Genomic DNA, 17,715 nt, shown 5'->3' with positions numbered 1-17,715 from the left:
GTCCCCTTCGCAGGCAGCTTAATCTTTATTTAGTAGTGTCTACCGGTGCTGCACTTAGGTTAGGGAGTGTTTTAGAGCCTTTATGTTCTGTGTTATTACTGTGCGTTCGGCAGTAGCCGGTTGCTAGTAGCTAAATGCCAATTTGCTAGATCGTGGACAAAATCATTGTTCGACGACAGTTAATCTATTATTGTACATTGTTTCCCAACATAAGTTCGCTTGGGAGGAAAGGAGAAAAACGAATGCACACACATGCAACAAATCTTAGACTAATGTTCTCCCAGTTAAAAGCCGTCGGTTGCCAGTAACGGCATCCGCAGGTCGGTCGCGCAGCCGTAAACCACATACATCAGCAGCGGTCGGTTAGATATGTTTAGAAATACTAATTCCAAACGAAAGCACCTCAATAAATGCTCTGAGAGACGGAAGCTGGCCGTTGGCAGAATGTGGACAGCAGGAGAACTAGAACGTAAATATCTGGGAGCTGATTCGAAAACCGTGTCCAGGCTGGTATATAGTATCCTAACGACTTCATGTAGGGTTGTGTTTGATTGTTTTATTGCTTATAACACGGTTGGTTTTGTATAATATTACCTGAAGCCAAGGGTGCAAGTTTCTCACAACTCATATTGGTTATTGGAAATGGACAGGCGTTTATTTCCGGAAACTAAACCAGGCAGGGGCCATCGAATGTGACGACAGCAGATTTTGGGCGGTCGCATACGGCGTAATCGGCGTACAAAGTACATTGACTAAAGCAAACGCTTCAGAGTGGGCAATCGAAACAGGCAAACATACACCCGTTATCCTTTTAAGAAACCTAACAACCAACCAACTGACAACACCACTTATTCAAAAATATTAACGAACGAATTAATTAATGCTAGTGTGTACCATACGAAAGGTAAAGCGAGATATCCTTGTTGGGGTGGGAAAGTGGGGCGATAAATTCACACAAAGTCACAAAACAGGACACTTAGCGATGATAAACGTAAAATTTACCCATATTCCAGGAGGAAAGTGCGAGTGCAAAACTGCAACAACAAAACATAAGAAATCGGTGTGCGAGACGCAACTGTTGATATTAAATGTCCCCCGGACAGTCCAAGAATTTTCAACTAATAAAATGGCAAACTCAAAGATTTCAACCCGAGCTGATGCCGAGTTTCTCTTCCCTTGCATTCCGTTCGTGGCCGCGCCGCATTTACGCCGCGGTACACACGTCAGTAGATGTTTTCTTCATTTGGATAATATGTAGTGTTTGGAGTTGACGAATCTTCAAACCCACCTTCAGGGAGGGCGCGCAGAAGCATCGGAAATCGGCAATGGATCGGACAAGGGTACAGGAGGAAGCAGGCTGAACGGCCGACCCGCGCGGCATGACCGGTGGAGTCGAAATGGAACGGTAGCAAACTGGTGAACGAAGACAAAATGGCGTTTGCAAAAGCAAAACCAATCCGAATAAGTAAAAATACATATAAAACACAAAACCATTGGAACACGTGCCTCATTCATCCGAACCCGTTGCCATGTGTTCGCGAACCAACCCAATGTTTGAACTCATTTTTAGCATTTGTAATTTTATTGTGATTAGTTTGATATTCATTTCCCCGCACCGTTCATAGGTTAGTGTAACTTAGTGTATTGCTCATTCAGTCCCTGCATCAACCCCGTTCAAACGGGGCTGTGAGTATTCTACGGGAAAAGAGATTGATTATAAATGTAAAGTTGGTTGTCGAATTCCCACCACCGGCTCGGAAGGAGCAAACTGGACCACTTATCTTGGGGCCTACCAGCTTAGTCGCTAATTGCCTTCAGGCTTTCTTTCCACAGTCTTTCGGAGGTTTCCTCATCGAATTTGATCTTGGATTTCGTTTGCTGAACGTTCGTCACAAAATAGCCCGTGAGCGGGTTCTTCTCGTCCGTGTTCACGTTATCCGTCGCACAGTGGACAATATTTTGGGCACCCTGTCGAAGACATAAATGCGAATAAAATCGAAAGAATTATCGGCAGCGCTCGGTTGTGCTTACCTGACGGGCGGAACGCAAGAACAGCAGCACGATCGGAGAAAACAGTACGTAGTGGTACCATTTGGGGTTGTAGTCGCGGAAAAAGTCCGTATGGCACAGGCCCGGACAGAGTACGTGCACGTTGTAGCCCTGTTTGTACAGTTCGCGCGCAAAGTAAAAGTTCATCAGCTTCGAGTTGTTGTACAGATTGTTGGTGCGATCGCGTGGGCCCCGTTCCATCCACTGGCCCAGATGCTCGAAATCGATCCGTCCCCTTTCGTGCATCTTGGACGACACCACCACCACGCGGGCTCCGTTCGCGCGGATATTATCCTTCAGCAGATCCACCAGCAGAAAGTGTCCGAGATGGTTGACACCGTAGTGTACCTCGTGATTTTCGTGCGTATACTGGGGCCTTTGCACGGCCAAACCCGCATTATTGATGAGACAATCGAACGAAGGGTGGTGGCTTTTCACCTTCTCGCAAAAGCCGCGGATCGATTCGAACGACGCTAGGTCGAGCTCGAGCGGGATGAGCTCCCCTTCCGGTGTGTGCTGGCGGATGCGACGGATCGCTTCTCCGGCACGCTCCATACTGCGGCAAGCCATGATGACGGTCGCTTGGCGTGCGGCCAACGCTTGAGCGGTCTCGAAACCGAGCCCCGTGTTGGCACCGGTGATAATGTAGACTTTGCCGCGCACCGAGCTATTGCTGCGTACCCAGCCCCACTGCCACTCGCGCAGCTTCCGGATGATGTAGAGACCGGCGCCGACACCGACCGGCACCAGGAGGTACAGAAGCGAGGCGGACATTTCTGCGCTAAAAACCGTCGCTGGAGGAGCAAGCATGGACGCAAGATTATGGTCAATTTATGGTATGGTTAAAGACAAACAAGCGCCACAAATTCTCCACAATTAATAGAAACAAAGGTTTGTTTGTATAAAAATCTAATAAATGTATTAACATGTTCCGTGTAATACTATGTCCGTAGTAGTGTACGAGGATGGCGCATTCAGTGTAAGTACCACAAACCGTCTCCAGACTTAAACCCTAGTTAGTTGGACTTCTTTTTCTGCTTCGTTGGCGCTTCCTGTTCCTCGGTCGTTCCGCCAGCTTGCCGGTCGTCCTCTTGGGCATCTTCGTAGCCCCTCAGTGCGTACAGCATGATGATAATGTTGACCACCAGCACGGCAGCGGCAACCGAGCCGCACGTGTTCGGAAATCCTTCGATCTGCAGATAGTGACTCAGGCCGTACCGGGTTCCGTAGAATGCCACAAACGGTAACGTGAACATCGCCGTGCTGTAAAACAGGAGCCAGGCCATGGCCGACATGGCTTGACGTGATGCCGCCCAATCGTCGCCTCCGTCCATCCGCTCGTCGGGCAGCGATTCTGGCGGGGGCGCTGGCTCCGGTTCTTGGGCGGCCATCGTTGCCGCACGTTTGTGAGCGCTTTTCTTCGGCATTGGCGGCGAGGAGACGATTAGTAGTCAACCCAATTAGTTAATCCAACTACCAAACAGCGAATGTCCGTGTTTTAACACCACACGCACACACCACCACACTGTAAGACGATATTATAACATTATGTACATTGGCAGAATTCTGTACAAATCGAGTAATGGTAGTTTTTTATAGAGCCCGCTGATACATTATGAAACCAAAAACCAATTCCAACAATCATCCGATCAACCTCTTCCCTCTTACAACGCTAGTGGTTAAATGTGACCCTTCGGAGTCCATCCGCCGACCATCGATTGAACGTTAGTTCCGCACTCTCAACCACATAACCCTTTTAATGCTTATGCCGTTCCATCACCATCGCACAATGCCACACGCCTCCGGCTAGAGAGCCTTCACAACCGTTCCATCTCTTCGTTCGATTGCGCGGACACTTTCATCCCACAGCCGAGCGGAGGTTTCTTCATCGAAATGGAACTTGGAACGACGCATTCTGACGTTCGATATGAAGTATCCCGTGACGGGGTTACGCTCCGGTGTCGTGGCACTTTCCGTGGCCGCGAAGATGATATTTTGGGCCCCCTGCAGATGAAGAGTGGGGAAAAGATCGGTCGAGAGATGGCTCGTCTGCAGCTCGGATTCAACGGTCGATTCGTACCTGTTCGCCACTGCGCAGCATGAGCCATACGATCGGTGAGAAAATCAGATAGTGGTACCACTTCGGGTCGTAATGGCGGAAGAAGTCCGTATGGCACAGGCCCGGACAGAGCACGTGCACGTTGAAGCCCCGTTTGTAGAGTTCGCGGGCATAGTAGAAATTCATCAGCTTTGAGTTATTGTACAACCGGTTCAATCGACTGTCATACTCGACCCAGCGGCCAAGATTATCGAAATCGATCTCGGCCTCGATCTCGTGCATTCGTGAAGACACCACCACGACTCGTGTCCCCTGCTCCAGAAGGCGCTTCTTTAGCAGATCCACCAACAGGAACTGACCCAAGTGGTTCACACCGTAGTGTATCTCGTAGCCTTCGTGGGTAAACTCTGGTGTCCTCGCCGCAAGTCCAGCATTGTTCACCAAACAGTCCAACCGGGGAATGGTCCGTTCGAGCTCACCGGCAAACTGACGCACGGACTGGAACGAGGCTAGATCCAGCTGCATGGGGATGAGCGAACCACCAACCGTTACGGGGCCAAGTTCCGCTTCGAGTTTCGCAATGGCCGCCCGTGCTTTGGACATGTTGCGGCACGCCATCACGACCGTCGCATGGCGTCGTGCGAGGGCTTTTGTCGTTTCGTATCCGAGCCCCGTATTGGCACCGGTGATGAGGAACGTTTTGCCACGCAACGAAAACGTGGACCGTACGCGGCCCCATTTGCGTAGTTTGTACAGCCGAAGAAACACGATCGAACCGGCGAACCCGGCAGCACAAGCCGACAGCAACGGTACTTCCGATGGGATGAAAGGCATTTGATGGAAGGCTGCGGACATTTTCTAACGGTCTAATTGCTCGGAGGGGTATGTGGTGATCGTTTGGCGATCGACGATGGTTCGGTGAAGCCTTCTGCTGAAGCTGAAGGAAGAAGAAAATTCACAGAAAAGGTTTTCGACGTTTGTACTCTCTTCGGGAGGCCGTCTCAGGACTTTTATTCATTTTCCATCCACGAAGAACCCAGCCCTTCCCGGAAGCCCCTTTACGGTAATGGAGAAGGTATAAGTAACGTTTCAATGGGTCTATCCCGGTACCCCGAGCTCAGTTCGAAGTAATGACACTGCGCACGGAGCGATCGAAGCTCTTTGAGGTGAGCGGATCGCCGGGGGTGTAGAACGGGTTGCAGACGGCGTCCGTGTAGAGGTTGTGCAGATTGCGGAACATTGCACGGACCTCGTTCTCACGGAACGACGTGTTGCTCGAATCGATTACGATCACGAACTTGATTTTGGTGTTCGTAACGTAGCCGTAGATTTTATACAGCTCGGTCGAGATGAGCGACCCGAGGTACAGCTCCCGACCGTCGGCCGTCTGTTTCTGGTTCGTGGCGCACTTTTCATCGATCACGTCCAACGACGCGTGCACCAGATACTGCAGTTCAATCTCCTTGTCCGCGTTCGCCGTGGCGATGTAAAGCGGCGCATTGTCCTTCCCGATGATGGCCACGCAGGCACACATCTTCTAACGTTTCTGCGGCATTCCGAGGTTGCAGCGGAAGAAAGCATGAGAAAAGAGGACGAAAAAGATTTCCTATTTTAATGACCCATATAGGACAGCAGATCGAGGGCGCAATTTCAGTCCCAAGGCTCCGAGTCATGCTTCGTCGATTTCGGCTACGTGGGGATCCGAAAGCCCAAGATTGTAATGAGTGATTAACAGCAGACCAGCCTCTGGGCCCATTCCGTGCGTAATATTTGGCGCAATAGACCGTTGAAGACATGCTAATTTTTCCCTGCCCTAGTTCGCTCTTCGAACGGGATCTGTGAAATTACGCACCAAACCGATGCTCCCGAAAGCTGCATCCGCAGCTTCGCTTATACAGTCCCCCAAAATCCTAACATTCTAGTCAAATACTTAAAGCTATGCGAGTACGAGTCTACTAAACGTACCTTAGTTTATTGGGAACAGGAATTCGTTGGTCACACCGCGATTTCGATTCACTGCCAGATTATTTTTCTTTTTGATCACGCACCTTTGTTTACAAATTCGCACCCATTTTGACAGCCGTTAGCTCTCACGAAAGCCTAGATCAACTGTGGCACGTCATAATGTACGATTTTAGTGAGAGCCCCCACCACGTGAGGGCCACCAAGTGAGTTCATTGATAACCAATTTTTAATTTTCAAGCCGATCAAATTATATAAAATTTTCCTGCTGTTCCGTTGCAATAATAGTTTATTTCTTACGGAAATGGTCCTTCACAAATGTTTCGCCAACCAGTATGGGAAACACCAAGCTGGCCTCCGCATACACTTTCACCGGCGTTGCATCCTTTTTGATTTTACCCCACGATACGGCCTCATCGGGCCGCGCGCCACTATCGCTTCCATCGTACTCGGACGCAGTGTTAACGAACACGGAATAGTCCGCGCCGTTTCGCATCAGATTCGCATTACAAATGTGGTGCTTTATCACGCCACCGCCGACAATAATCATCCCGGATTGAACCGCTTTTACGGCCATCGTATTGAGCCGCCGTAAGTCGGACACGATGTCAACCACTAGGCCAGGATTGCGGTACGAGTGAAAGTACATCATGTCCCCGAGGCTGCCGTCCGTCAGGGCCGGACTGAACACTGGTATCCGATTTTTTGCCGCCCAGTAATAGATGGACGATTCGTCGTTGATCCGTTCGCCAAGCCGTGCAATTACTTTGGATGGTGTCCAAAGTGTTCCCTTCGTCCTTTGTTCATCGAGCATCTCATCCAGCAGCGGTATGACCCAGTTTTCGAATTTACAGTAGTTTTCGTTCGGCACCAACAGATTGCCGATCCTATTAATACCCCGTTCGCGCAGCTCTCGTCCGTTCAATTCGAACGAACCGAGAAACGTTGGTGCAAGGCACTTGATAAGATCTTCCTCAATGCCGCCGGCCGTGGTGACAATGCAGTCGATCATTCGATGTTGTGCCAAGAATCGGATCGTTTCACGTACACCGGCCGAAACCATGTTGGAGGTGTAGCCCAGGAAGATGGTACAACTCGACCGGCGCTTTATGTATTCGTCCTCCTCGTGCTCGTCCAACTTGTCTTCGGAGAGAGGAATGCGACGGGCAGCAATCTGGACAGGGGAAAGCATAAAAATCAATCTTTATTCGCCGTGAATGATAACGTCCGTACCATTTTGTTGATCTCCTCGATTGCCAGGCCAAGATTCGTTGCCTGAAAGCCACTGTGAATGTACGTGCTGAAGAGCTTTTCGTAGTCATACCCATTGTTCCAATCGTAACCGTGCACTTTCGGGGTGTCCGCTGGTAGTTTCGTGCTTTCCAGCAGCACAGCTTCCTTAGCAACTGCCGGTTCCACGGTGTTGTCCATACTTGAGATTAGCAAAACGCTGTTTCTAGTTTTTGACTCAAAACATGTGCGTCCAGTAAAAAGTTATTGTTTATGTTGCCCGGCGCCAGTTCCGATCGTGTTGTGTGAGACGTAACGTCAACGGTGAGGCGACGAGAGTGAGATGTGAGCAGCGGCTGTATCGAAGCAAATATCAGCATTTTCTGTAAAAGCTGTAATCAATAGACAAACATATGAATGAAACATTACTCGAAATTAGCATCCGTAAATGGAATTTCAAACAAATACTTTAAAAAGTCATAGATACCCTTTCCCCCAGGCCTTCAGTCGAGGCTGTGACCGAAGCTATTCCTCACCGCTCACGTGCTGTCAAAGTCAGCTGATGCCGCGCTCCTCAGGAAAATCTCAGTAGCGCTGCGGCAAAATGTCAGTGCAAATCGCGTCGTCCGCTCAGCACGAAGTGTGTTGTTCAGAGTGTTTTACAATCGTTTCCATTGTTTCGCGCGTCGCTAGTTGGTTATCGCCGCCTGCTGCCACCTGCTCCGGCTACGTGCATAATGGGCCAGTAACAAGATCCGCCAGCGAACCGAAGGTAAACAAAAGACCCCCTGTCTGTGAGTAATTCTGTGCCACTTTGTTGGATGCTTCAGTTGCAATAAAGCTTGATAGTTGGACATTATCTCGCGGAAATTACCCGTCTCAGCTCCACATGTGCGCACACTGGCGGTTGTGCGTTCCCTGTGCGAGCACGATTCTGTGAAAATACGATATCAGAACGATCCTCGTTTGCACTCCCATCCATCGGAGACGATAACGAAACGTTGGATTTTCTGTTTACCAACGTCACTGTGCTGCGATAGTACTGGTAATGCACCAAATTGCTGATAAACTTTGTAGTTCTTTTGTGAGCCACATCACGAAAGAAACGGCAACTTAATCGCAGGGAACGCCTCGAGAACATGCCGAGGACGGAAGTGGCTGACGTAGGGCATCGCCACACAAACACCACCAAGAACAGAGGAGCATACTGCAGTCTATAATATGCACAATTGTCCGTTCGTCATTCGCGAGGCCAAGGCCACTCAACACAGCGAAACGAGAGTCAGTCAAATCGAGGCCCTAAAATAACGTGCCTTCCATCAGCACCGTGTTCCGTGGGTTAGCTGGCCCGCGCGGGGCTCGTGGCCCCGAATGGAATGGAATTGAATAATGGCGCGTGCGGGGTACGATTTATACTTTACCCACTTTGGACTTTGGGGCCTCGGAAACTCAATCTTCGTGCCGAGCTTTCTGAATGTCAGATAGCTTAAGGGCAAAGCAGATGGCACATACCAAGCCTCCCGCCCCGGCCGGTCATTCTGAACCGCAGCGTCTGCTGCGGCAGAGCAGGGGTCTCCTGCGATTGATCCGCAGGAGCCCGCACCGCCTTCACGGAAAGTGCGGTTGGTTGCTGCTCCGCCCAAAGAATCGATTTCCTCCACGCGGCAAGTGTTCTTGAACTTGTGGCCTTGAGAAACGCACGGTGCCGTTGCAATAGTTTCGCTCCGTCTTTAACCGGTCCACTTGTCTTTCCTCTTCTCCCACTGGAACGATCCTGGACTCGGTCCGCGGGCTTCTCGGGTAGCTCGCAGGGGCAGGACCCTGTCCATCTTTTGAATCGCTTTTCCCTCCCCCTGCGGACTTGTACCGCTTCGGACGAAGCTAATTTATTTTCATACCCTCTAGGTCCTTCACAGAACCGAACCGCCACCAGGTGAGCAGCGGGAAAATTAGGCAAATCAATGCAAGCGCCATGTTGTGCATTTGTTGGTCTAATTATGTGTGATTTTTATGGTTCGTGCGTAATTGAAATAAATCACGCTCCACGAGTCGTCAAACTTCGGTTAAAGTTCAGCTTTCCAATTAAATTTAATTGCAGACCCCTTACTGTTGTCCTCCGGTTGCCACCGATGTTGATACATTTATCGATGTATCCAATTATTTGTTAAATTCAATTGATTCGACCTTCTGGCAGCTGCTTTGGAGGAACGGAATCATTTTATTCAATTTTTAACGAAAGGGCTTTTTAATTAAAAAAAATTTGGCAATAGGTAACATAAAGTACAAAACAATTATGAGTTTGTCTTTAGAGCACCGTGCATCGAACTGTCTTTAAAAAGTAGTGGCCAGACTACCTTTTTGTGGTGCTTTCTCGATCCGAATCAATCTAACCGGTCCTATCCTCCAGCAGAGCAGATGCGAGTATTGAAGGTTTGAAATTGAACTCATCGCGTATGTGACTACCACTAATGATGATTGCCCAATCAAAGTCGAAACGAAACGAAAAGTACCACAAACACGAAAAAGCGAACAAAAACCAACCATCGAACCCTTACTGCATTTTTGAAGTATGGTTCCCCGTCAGCGGCTCGAATTGAGACGTATGACGCCATTGACACGATAACAGCGATGCTATTTGGGCAGCATCATTCATGCTGTGCAAAGCGGCCGCCCAGATCAACTCCTATCGCCCACCGCCATCGTCCTTTAACGACCCATCGATCGATCCCCACCCAAAATCCATCACTTGCGGCCCAATCAGTGGGTCCTAAAACTTTGCATCAGCACGTGTTCACCGTTGGCCGTGTTCGGGAGACACGCGCGTAGGCCATTTATTAAACTTTCTACACACGACGTCTGTACCGGTACGTGGCCTCTGCCCCCCAAGGCGTTGGTCGACCTCTGGCGTTGCATAACCGAAATCCCCCAAAAATGAAGACCCCCTGATGTGGCTTGCCACTTTTTTTCGGACTGGCGAGCGAAGCGAGAGGGTTAGTGATCATTATCATTGATTTGAATTTGATATCTGCTGAATTTTTGGAGGACAAATATCCCTGTTCAGGGTCGAAGCATTAGCCCAACGACTCTCAACCTTGTTTTTTTTTTGGTTTGGGTCGGACTATAATACTTCGTGACCATGTGCCATTTTATCATTAGCTGTTGATCACTAACTTGAGCCCCATGAATATGCAGCGTTTTTACAGTGAAATAGATTATTGTTTGATGCCGTCGATTGGAACTAACATTGCACATTCTCTAGTGCCGTTTCACTACAGTTATATTGCTGCCTGGAAAATAGTGGTGAAAGGAGTAACGAAAGTTTTTATACCCTCAAAGTTCACATTTATTGTTTTGTTTTTCACTTTTCTATCTCCTTTTTTCTCTTTCCAGCACGCCAACGATCGCCCAAAAGGGGCTCTTTCGCGATCACGCTCCATAATACTCTGATGGGGTGGTGGGCTTGATCCGTCTTATGATCCGGATCGTGGGAAGATCGCGGTCATTCGGCGAGGAGCCTTCGGTGTGACTGGATGTGCGCCGGATTAGAGGAGACCCATGGTGTTGTAGCCGGTTTCGTTTTGTTTTGCGAGAAAGAGTGTGAAAAATTACGAGTGTGTCCCAAGTTTGCATGGCAACTTACTATTTGCTTGCACCACAGTGAAACGAGTGAATTAGTGGGACGCAACCAGGAGAGAAGTGGTGGCACAACTGACGGTCGGTTTTTACGAGAAAAGGCAAGAACTCACCGCGGACCGCTGTAGTTAGAATCGCCAAAAGATGGTGATTTCGAAGATATGTTGCATCGGGGCCGGCTACGTCGGTGGGCCAACCTGCAGCGTGATGGCGTTGAAGTGTCCTGACATCAAAATAACGGTCGTCGATCGCAGCACCGAGCGGATAGCCCAGTGGAACTCGGACAAATTGCCCATCTACGAGGTGAGCATTATTTGAAATTGTCGCGTGTTGGCCACGGATACGGATTTTATGACAATGTTTTCATGACGCACGAATTGATTGTTTCAGTTGCCCTGAGAATAAAGATGTTGGTTTGTGGGAAGATATATGAGGAACAAATTATATTTAACGTACATCGTGCATCAGTTCTAACGATCATGAAACTCACTGTTTTGGCCGAAACTTTCAAGCAATTGCATGTACCACGAGCATCCAATGGCGCACCCGCTTTGAATAACGTAATATCCGTTCGGATATTTTTAAATGATCGTAGCGGTTGTTTTGAAGTTGAAGGCAACGACTTATGCCAGCTCGTTTCCGTTCCGCGGACGGTATCCCACGATCCCAACGCCGCCGTTTCGCGTCCCTCGCCGTGTCGTTTTCATAAGTCGGTTAAGGTCAGCTTCGCACACATAATCGCTCCGAACCGTTTGCGATTGGCTGGCGACTGTTCAACGACACGGCGTACACTTTTTTCGCGGCCAATTTGGCGCGTTTGGGGCGAGGTTTCCGTGCTCATCTATCTCGCATGAGCAACGAAGAGCCACCGAACCGGTCCGCGCGTTAGACAAAAAGGAAACCAGTTTTCAAGAAATTCAAAGCGAAGCCGGAGAACCATCGCTGGAGTGCTGGAGTGACATGTAAATTATGTTGAATATCTCTAAAATTTCGCATGACCATTGGCGTTTTCCATGAGGCAGTCTCTGGGTGCGTCTTACAAGATTTGCCTCGGTAACCGGTGGCGCTATTAGAAGTGAAGGTATTTTTGGGATTGGGCCAAGTTTAGGTGGCAATGGGCATTTTTGGCAGTAAGATTGTTTTAAAAATTACTGATCATCATATTTCCGATGAGAAGTCAGTATACAAGAATCAACACGATTACCTGGTGCATTATTCAATTGTGCCCTTTGAAACCTCTTCAAGTATAATGCTTCAAGTGGCACTTTTGAGTGGAGTTTTCACTTCAAACAACTTCTCTTTTAACACCGCTAATTGATACTCGAGCCCTGCTTTAATCCAGTGTTACATGAAATCGACGGATTCGGGGGCACTCCGCGAGGGATTACTAATAGCAACATTATTGGTGTGAGAAAGTGCCTTTTCGTTCCAAAAGACCTTTCCTTCGCCACCGCTCGTGATAAGAAGAGCGCCAGTGTCCGTAGTTTGGGGTCGCAAAAATAGTAACGAGCATTTTTCTCCGAAGCCTCATTTTACGACGGAAGCGATCTTATCACAACGAGAGGCTGCCTGCTGTTTCTCTTTCTCCGTCGGAGATTGTTCTTAGAACACAACGATACGTTCACATTTTGGTTGCCGGAATTCGGATATTTTGTACAGGTTCTACCCAAAAAAGTACGAAATGTAAATCGACCGCACGCTCGATTTGAGCTTGCTTGAAACGCTCCGATGCTTTTGGGGCACATTTTGTTTCAATTCGTTACTGGTTTCGTCTACCTTTTTCAACAATTATCGTTTTCGAATGTTGACAACGTGACTGTGTTAACCCTGGAAAAACCCACACAAAGATCTCTAAAACTGCAGGCCGTGCTCACATCGTGATTTATGACTACACCATTTAGTTCAGTTTAATGTAGTTTAGCAAGAGATAATTTTTATTATTAGTGCAACTACGGAAGGAACCTTTTCCTACAATAAGAGGAACCTCCAAAACGTTTAAGTCAAAACCGTAATATGTTTTTATTCTGCTAAAAACAAAAGGGACCGTTCCCCACGAAAAGAAATATCCTTCGTTGCTCTAGGGAGCTTTGAATCTGCAGTTTGTTGCATTTTTCATCTTTCGTGTCGCCACATGTTGCCGATCTGACGACATTCCGGCAGAAGCGGCAGGACTAAGCGGGGCGAGGCGAATGTCCATCATAATTCCTTCGTCGTCGTCGTTTCGATGCTCCGTCGAAACCGCCACCAGCCGCGTGTGTGCATTTCGCATTCGTCGGCATTGACCGTGGGGCCATCTCATGTCTCTTGTCGGCCTGTGCCATCGCGTGTCAGCATGGCGCCACTGTTTCAATCCACTCACAACACGATGTAAGCCCCAAAACTGTGACTGTCCAGCAGCAGCAAGAATGCACATCGGTGGAAGCCATCATTCGGAGGTCCTTGTCTACGGCGAACCAGGTTGTCGATCGGTTTTCGATGGGTTTTCAATGTTGACATGACCTACAATCGGTGGGCGGACAAAAGCTTGTAAAGTCCCGTGCCGACGGCTAAATTAACAACTGAAGAACGTGTCGGTCGGTCGGTCGGCGTGTTTAATGGCACTCCGCCGACCGATGCCCCGGGGCTGAGCGATGCAATCTTCCATTTCCATACTCTGGCCACCGTCGCAGCCGCCCTATTTCGGCACCGGCACCGCTATGATCGATGGCCGGCTCTAAATATTGACTCACGGTTTCATAATTTCTAATTTCGCCCCGTGACCGGTGCGGGGAAACTGCAACCGGGGAACCCGAAAACTGAAGCACACGAACCTCGAAGCAGAAATAAATAAACCACTCACTTATTCCGCGTTTAGTGTTACATCATGGCGTCAGGGTTTCAGTGAAGGGGTTCGCGTTGTTGATTTTGACGTTTTTGGGCCGTTGGTAGCAAGCTGGAGGATTGTTTATTTTTCGTGTTCAGTGGCTACCCGGCCATTCGCGTGACCTTAATTTTGATTTTGAAAATTGTAGTTCTCGGTTTTATTCATACAACCAAAATACGAGGTTTAATCTTTTTAATGAATATAAATTGTTACAATCGAGCATTTGAATGTGAACTTTAGTATTTTAATTATCATTGAACGATGTCTCAGTCAACCTGAAACAGTTTGAGTTTGAGTTGTGCCGAAGTATGCGATGACAGTTTCATCACAAGATCCCAAATGCCGCTTTTCGACAACCGTGATTTGGTGTTTATTTAGTCGACCGTTACTTCGATGGCTAGTAACATGTATTCTGACGACATCGTCTGTCGTAAACCAAATGCAAAATCCCCCGACCATATCCGTCCCAAGGTTCATTGCTCGATGGAACGGGACGCCACTTTGACCAAAGGTGTTAATCTACCATTACACAGTGCTACTATCTGCAGGCGACGTCACGATCACGAGCCTCCCGTAATAGTAGGCCCGGTATAGCCCGTTGCGAACCGAGTCGGAGATTGAGTGAATTGATAAATGCGGTCGTTGTAAAAGCTTATCGCTGAGCAGTCCGTGAGTAAGCAGGGTTTAAACGCCAAGCCTGCTTATCTGCAATTAATTATGCATTTAATGGTGTAGGCAAATTCTGAGCGGACGATCGAATCCCATTCCGAACGGAACTGGTCCCGTGATCTGTGCTTGGAAGCCTCAGAGATGAGTAAGTGGGTCGCTTAATATTTTCCGCTCGCTGCAAAGGGGAAGAACCGGCAGTGCATGACGTACCCGGGAAGGTATTTCTTCGTAGCTACAATAATGATGGCAACGGTGGTAATACATCAGTCATGTCATTATCGTCTTATATAGCGTTCCTCGTAGCATTCGTTGTTCCAAATTCTGACCGGTTTGGAATGACTCACGCCGCCGCGGTGTATTTTAAATTCTGTTACGGAAGGCACCTCCACCACGACGGTGGCGCGCACGTGTCCGCGTTTTTAATGGTTTTGCAACCCTTTTTGCTCTTCGAAACAGCCCGGCCTGGACGAGGTGGTGCGACAGTGCCGTAACCGGAATCTCTTCTTCTCCACCGACATCGAGACGGCGATCCGCGAGGCCGAGCTGATCTTCATCTCGGTCAACACGCCAACGAAAACGTACGGCAATGGGCGGGGCCGTGCGGCCGACCTTAAGTTTGTCGAAGGGTGCGCCCGGATGATCGCCGAAATGTCGCAGAACAGTAAAATCGTCGTGGAAAAGAGCACGGTGCCGGTGCGGGCCGCCGAAAGCATCATGCACATCCTGAAGGCGAACCACAAACCGGGCGTCAAGTACGACATCCTGTCGAATCCGGAGTTTTTGGCCGAGGGCACGGCCGTGGAGGACCTGCTCAAGCCGGACCGTGTGCTGATCGGGGGTGAGCAGTCGGCAGAGGGCCAGGCAGCGATCGAGAAGCTGTGCTGGGTGTACGAACACTGGATACCGAAGAAGAACATCATCACGACCAACACCTGGAGTTCGGAGCTGTCGAAGCTGGCCGCGAACGCGTTCCTCGCGCAGCGCATCTCCTCCATCAACTCACTGTCGGCCGTCTGCGAAGCGACGGGTGCGGACGTATCGGAAGTGGCCCGTGCCGTCGGGCTCGATTCGCGGATCGGGCCCAAGTTTCTGCAGGCATCGGTCGGCTTCGGTGGCAGCTGCTTTCAGAAGGACATCCTGAACCTGGTGTACATCTGCGAGGGCCTCAATTTGCCGGAGGTGGCCGCCTACTGGCAGCAGGTGATCGACATGAACGACTACCAGAAGACGCGCTTCTCGCAGAAGATCATCGAGTGTCTGTTCAACACCGTCACCGATAAGCGCATCTCGATCCTCGGGTTCGCGTTCAAGAAGAACACGGGCGACACGCGCGAAACACCGGCCATCGCCGTCTGCCGAACGCTGCTGGACGAGGGCGCCCAGCTGAACGTGTACGACCCGAAGGTGGAACCGGAGCAGATCCTGGCCGATCTGACGCACCCGGCCGTGACCGACAGTCCGGAGCACGTGAAGCGTGCCGTGCAGATCTTTGCCGATCCGTACGATGCGGTGCGCGGGACGCACGCCCTCGTCGTCTGCACCGAGTGGGATGAGTTTGTCGTATGTCATCCGCGGCCGAAAGCCGCTGCCACCGGCCCCAGCAGCTTGCCGCCCGTTTTTGGTGCCGTGCCGCCGCCCGTTTCTAACCATCTTCTTCCCGTTGTTCCCTTCCCTTTCGTTGTCTTCCCACAGAGTCTCAACTATGAGCGTATCTACGCGTCGATGATGAAACCGGCGTACATCTTCGACGGGCGCAAGATACTGCCGCACGAGAAGCTGCAACAGATCGGGTTCCATGTGCAAACGATCGGCAAGCGGTTGTCGCCGCAGCAGCTGGCCAACGGGACGGCCGGCCATGCGGCGGCGGCTCCTTCCCTCACGAACGGACACTGCGCGGGTGGGGGAGACGTGGCGCAGGCCTAGTAGCTTTGCTGCCTCGTAGATAGTACCGCTAGTGACATCGCTTCGCCAGTAGATTATTACATTAACCGTGCCCACAAGGACGACAACGACGATGATGATGATGACGATAATGATGAGGACGACGGAGATGATGACAGTCGCCTTCCGGGTGCGGGACAGAGGAAATTATTCCCTTTCGGAGCCACCTTCGGTCAGCGGTTGCTATCGAACGAAGCCGCTGCCGGCTGGTGGCAATGCTTTTTGCGCCTGGACTGCACCGGAACTTTGAAGCCCTTCGAACAACAACAATCACAACAGCCGCAACCATCTCCCAGGCACCGGTTACAGCTGTACCAACGGCCGTACGACGGAGCACCACCACCGCCGCCGCCGGAACCGCACCGGTGCCAGATTGGGTGTCGCTTTGTGCGCAACGTACGCCACGCGAACTCCGGGACGCCCAAAAGTCCCGCGGGAAGCGATGGCTCCGGTGATGACGGTGATCACTTAACGATACCACCGGAAGATCGAAAGTATTACTACTGACATCGAGCCCTTCCATCGATTTTCCCTCCCCAAACAAACATCACGCATCGATCCCACATCACACAACGACCGTACGATCACGATCGCGATCGCTCTGACTATCCCGAACCGACACCGACTGCTGCATTCAACGGACGCTTCTATCTCTCGCTAACCTTTTCCCTCTCTCTCTCTGCACCTATCTATATACTCGCTAGTTATGTAGTCCTCTAGATCGTAATAATTCCCCAATAGGGGTGGCTTTATCGAGCGCTATAGGATGGTAAGCGAAGCGTGGATGTGTAAAGGAAAGGATGTATAATATCCTTGCCATCCTCTCATAGGCCAGCTTTTAGCGGTAGTATTTCTTGCATTTTGTTGTGTCCGATCGAACGCCTCCGGAAAAGGGCACTTATTTAGTATTTTGTTTCTGTACGATTAAGGAAAAGGGCACGCGTGCATTGAGGCAAGGATCGCAGCTTCTCATAGCCAATGTTCAAAGCTATGCGTACGCGAGTTGCAGAGATGCTGACAGCCACCGAAAGGTTGTTGATTGCTTGCAATGTAACAATTGGCTTAGTTTGTAAGACGAGTGTACTTTTTCCAAACCCCTCGGTAGTGGCGCGGAGCAAGCAGCGTTCCTTTTTATATCCACGAGAACCATTGCCCGACTCATTGATGCACGATAAGACAGTGATGAGTAAGTGATTAAAGCAGGAGAAATATATTTGTGTGCTAAAACACGGAAACTCTCAAACGCGGCAGTGATCCAATGGTGGACACCGACAGAGCGAACACCCACGAAACATTCGATTCATCGTAG

The 17,715-nt window shown here is 49.8% G+C and overlaps 4 protein-coding genes across 7 annotated transcripts; 1 reads left to right on the top strand and 3 right to left on the bottom strand.

The window, feature by feature from the left end:
• Positions 1-1,576: 1,576 nt before the first annotated feature.
• LOC131206615 (trafficking protein particle complex subunit 2-like protein) lies at positions 1,577-6,191 on the bottom strand. Of its 3 annotated transcripts, XM_058199231.1 has the most exons (3): positions 6,074-6,173; positions 2,032-2,843; positions 1,577-1,968 (listed from the first exon to the last, which is right to left on the bottom strand). In XM_058199231.1, exons 2-3 carry the CDS (start codon positions 2,821-2,823, stop codon positions 1,798-1,800), a joined length of 963 nt encoding a protein of 320 aa, XP_058055214.1. In that variant the 5' UTR covers positions 2,824-2,843; positions 6,074-6,173; the 3' UTR covers positions 1,577-1,797. The 3 variants fall into 3 exon arrangements, with proteins under 3 accessions (XP_058055214.1, XP_058055216.1, XP_058055215.1); XM_058199233.1 differs by lacking the exons at positions 1,577-1,968; positions 2,032-2,843 and adding an exon at positions 2,987-3,574 and having other exon boundaries at positions 6,074-6,174; XM_058199232.1 differs by lacking the exons at positions 1,577-1,968; positions 2,032-2,843 and adding an exon at positions 5,081-5,654 and having other exon boundaries at positions 6,074-6,191.
• On the bottom strand, positions 3,856-4,942 carry LOC131206387 (retinol dehydrogenase 14-like). The gene is made up of 2 exons (XM_058198921.1): positions 4,130-4,942; positions 3,856-4,053 (listed from the first exon to the last, which is right to left on the bottom strand). Exons 1-2 carry the CDS (start codon positions 4,940-4,942, stop codon positions 3,856-3,858), a joined length of 1,011 nt encoding a protein of 336 aa, XP_058054904.1.
• A 168-nt stretch (positions 6,192-6,359) lies between the features above and the next one.
• Positions 6,360-7,501, bottom strand: LOC131216516 (probable deoxyhypusine synthase). Its single transcript, XM_058211024.1, has 2 exons — positions 7,304-7,501; positions 6,360-7,244 (listed from the first exon to the last, which is right to left on the bottom strand). Exons 1-2 carry the CDS (start codon positions 7,499-7,501, stop codon positions 6,360-6,362), a joined length of 1,083 nt encoding a protein of 360 aa, XP_058067007.1.
• Positions 7,502-7,921: 420 nt separating this feature from the next.
• LOC131209613 (UDP-glucose 6-dehydrogenase) lies at positions 7,922-17,693 on the top strand. Of its 2 annotated transcripts, XM_058202731.1 has the most exons (4): positions 7,922-8,072; positions 10,691-11,236; positions 14,922-16,025; positions 16,158-17,693. In XM_058202731.1, the coding sequence occupies exons 2-4, from the start codon at positions 11,078-11,080 to the stop codon at positions 16,386-16,388; spliced, it is 1,494 nt and encodes a 497-aa protein (XP_058058714.1). In that variant the 5' UTR covers positions 7,922-8,072; positions 10,691-11,077; the 3' UTR covers positions 16,389-17,693. The 2 variants fall into 2 exon arrangements, with proteins under 2 accessions (XP_058058714.1, XP_058058705.1); XM_058202722.1 differs by having other exon boundaries at positions 14,922-17,693.
• The last annotated feature ends 22 nt before the right edge of the window (positions 17,694-17,715 follow it).

Source organism: Anopheles bellator, chromosome 1, assembly GCF_943735745.2.
Source record: "Anopheles bellator chromosome 1, idAnoBellAS_SP24_06.2, whole genome shotgun sequence".
Classification (NCBI taxonomy): Eukaryota; Metazoa; Arthropoda; class Insecta; order Diptera; family Culicidae; genus Anopheles; species Anopheles bellator.
Note: the sequence above shows the minus strand (reverse complement) of the source record. Positions and strands in the feature narration are given on the sequence as shown.

Bases quoted from the DNA above. Each gene is read 5' to 3' on its own strand.
- LOC131209613 (XM_058202722.1), top strand. From the start codon at position 11,078: ATGGTGATTTCGAAGATATGTTGCATCGGGGCCGGCTACGTCGGTGGG. The intron at 11,237-14,921 runs GTGAGCATTATT...TCTTCGAAACAG, and splicing joins ACAAATTGCCCATCTACGAG to CCCGGCCTGGACGAGGTGGT.
- LOC131216516 (XM_058211024.1), bottom strand. From the start codon at position 7,501: ATGGACAACACCGTGGAACCGGCAGTTGCTAAGGAAGCTGTGCTGCTG. The intron at 7,245-7,303 runs GTACGGACGTTA...TCCCCTGTCCAG, and splicing joins TCGAGGAGATCAACAAAATG to ATTGCTGCCCGTCGCATTCC.
- LOC131206387 (XM_058198921.1), bottom strand. From the start codon at position 4,942: ATGCCTTTCATCCCATCGGAAGTACCGTTGCTGTCGGCTTGTGCTGCC. The intron at 4,054-4,129 runs GTACGAATCGAC...CTTCATCTGCAG, and splicing joins TGCTGCGCAGTGGCGAACAG to GGGGCCCAAAATATCATCTT.
- LOC131206615 (XM_058199231.1), bottom strand. From the start codon at position 2,823: ATGTCCGCCTCGCTTCTGTACCTCCTGGTGCCGGTCGGTGTCGGCGCC. The intron at 1,969-2,031 runs GTAAGCACAACC...TGTCTTCGACAG, and splicing joins TCTTGCGTTCCGCCCGTCAG to GGTGCCCAAAATATTGTCCA.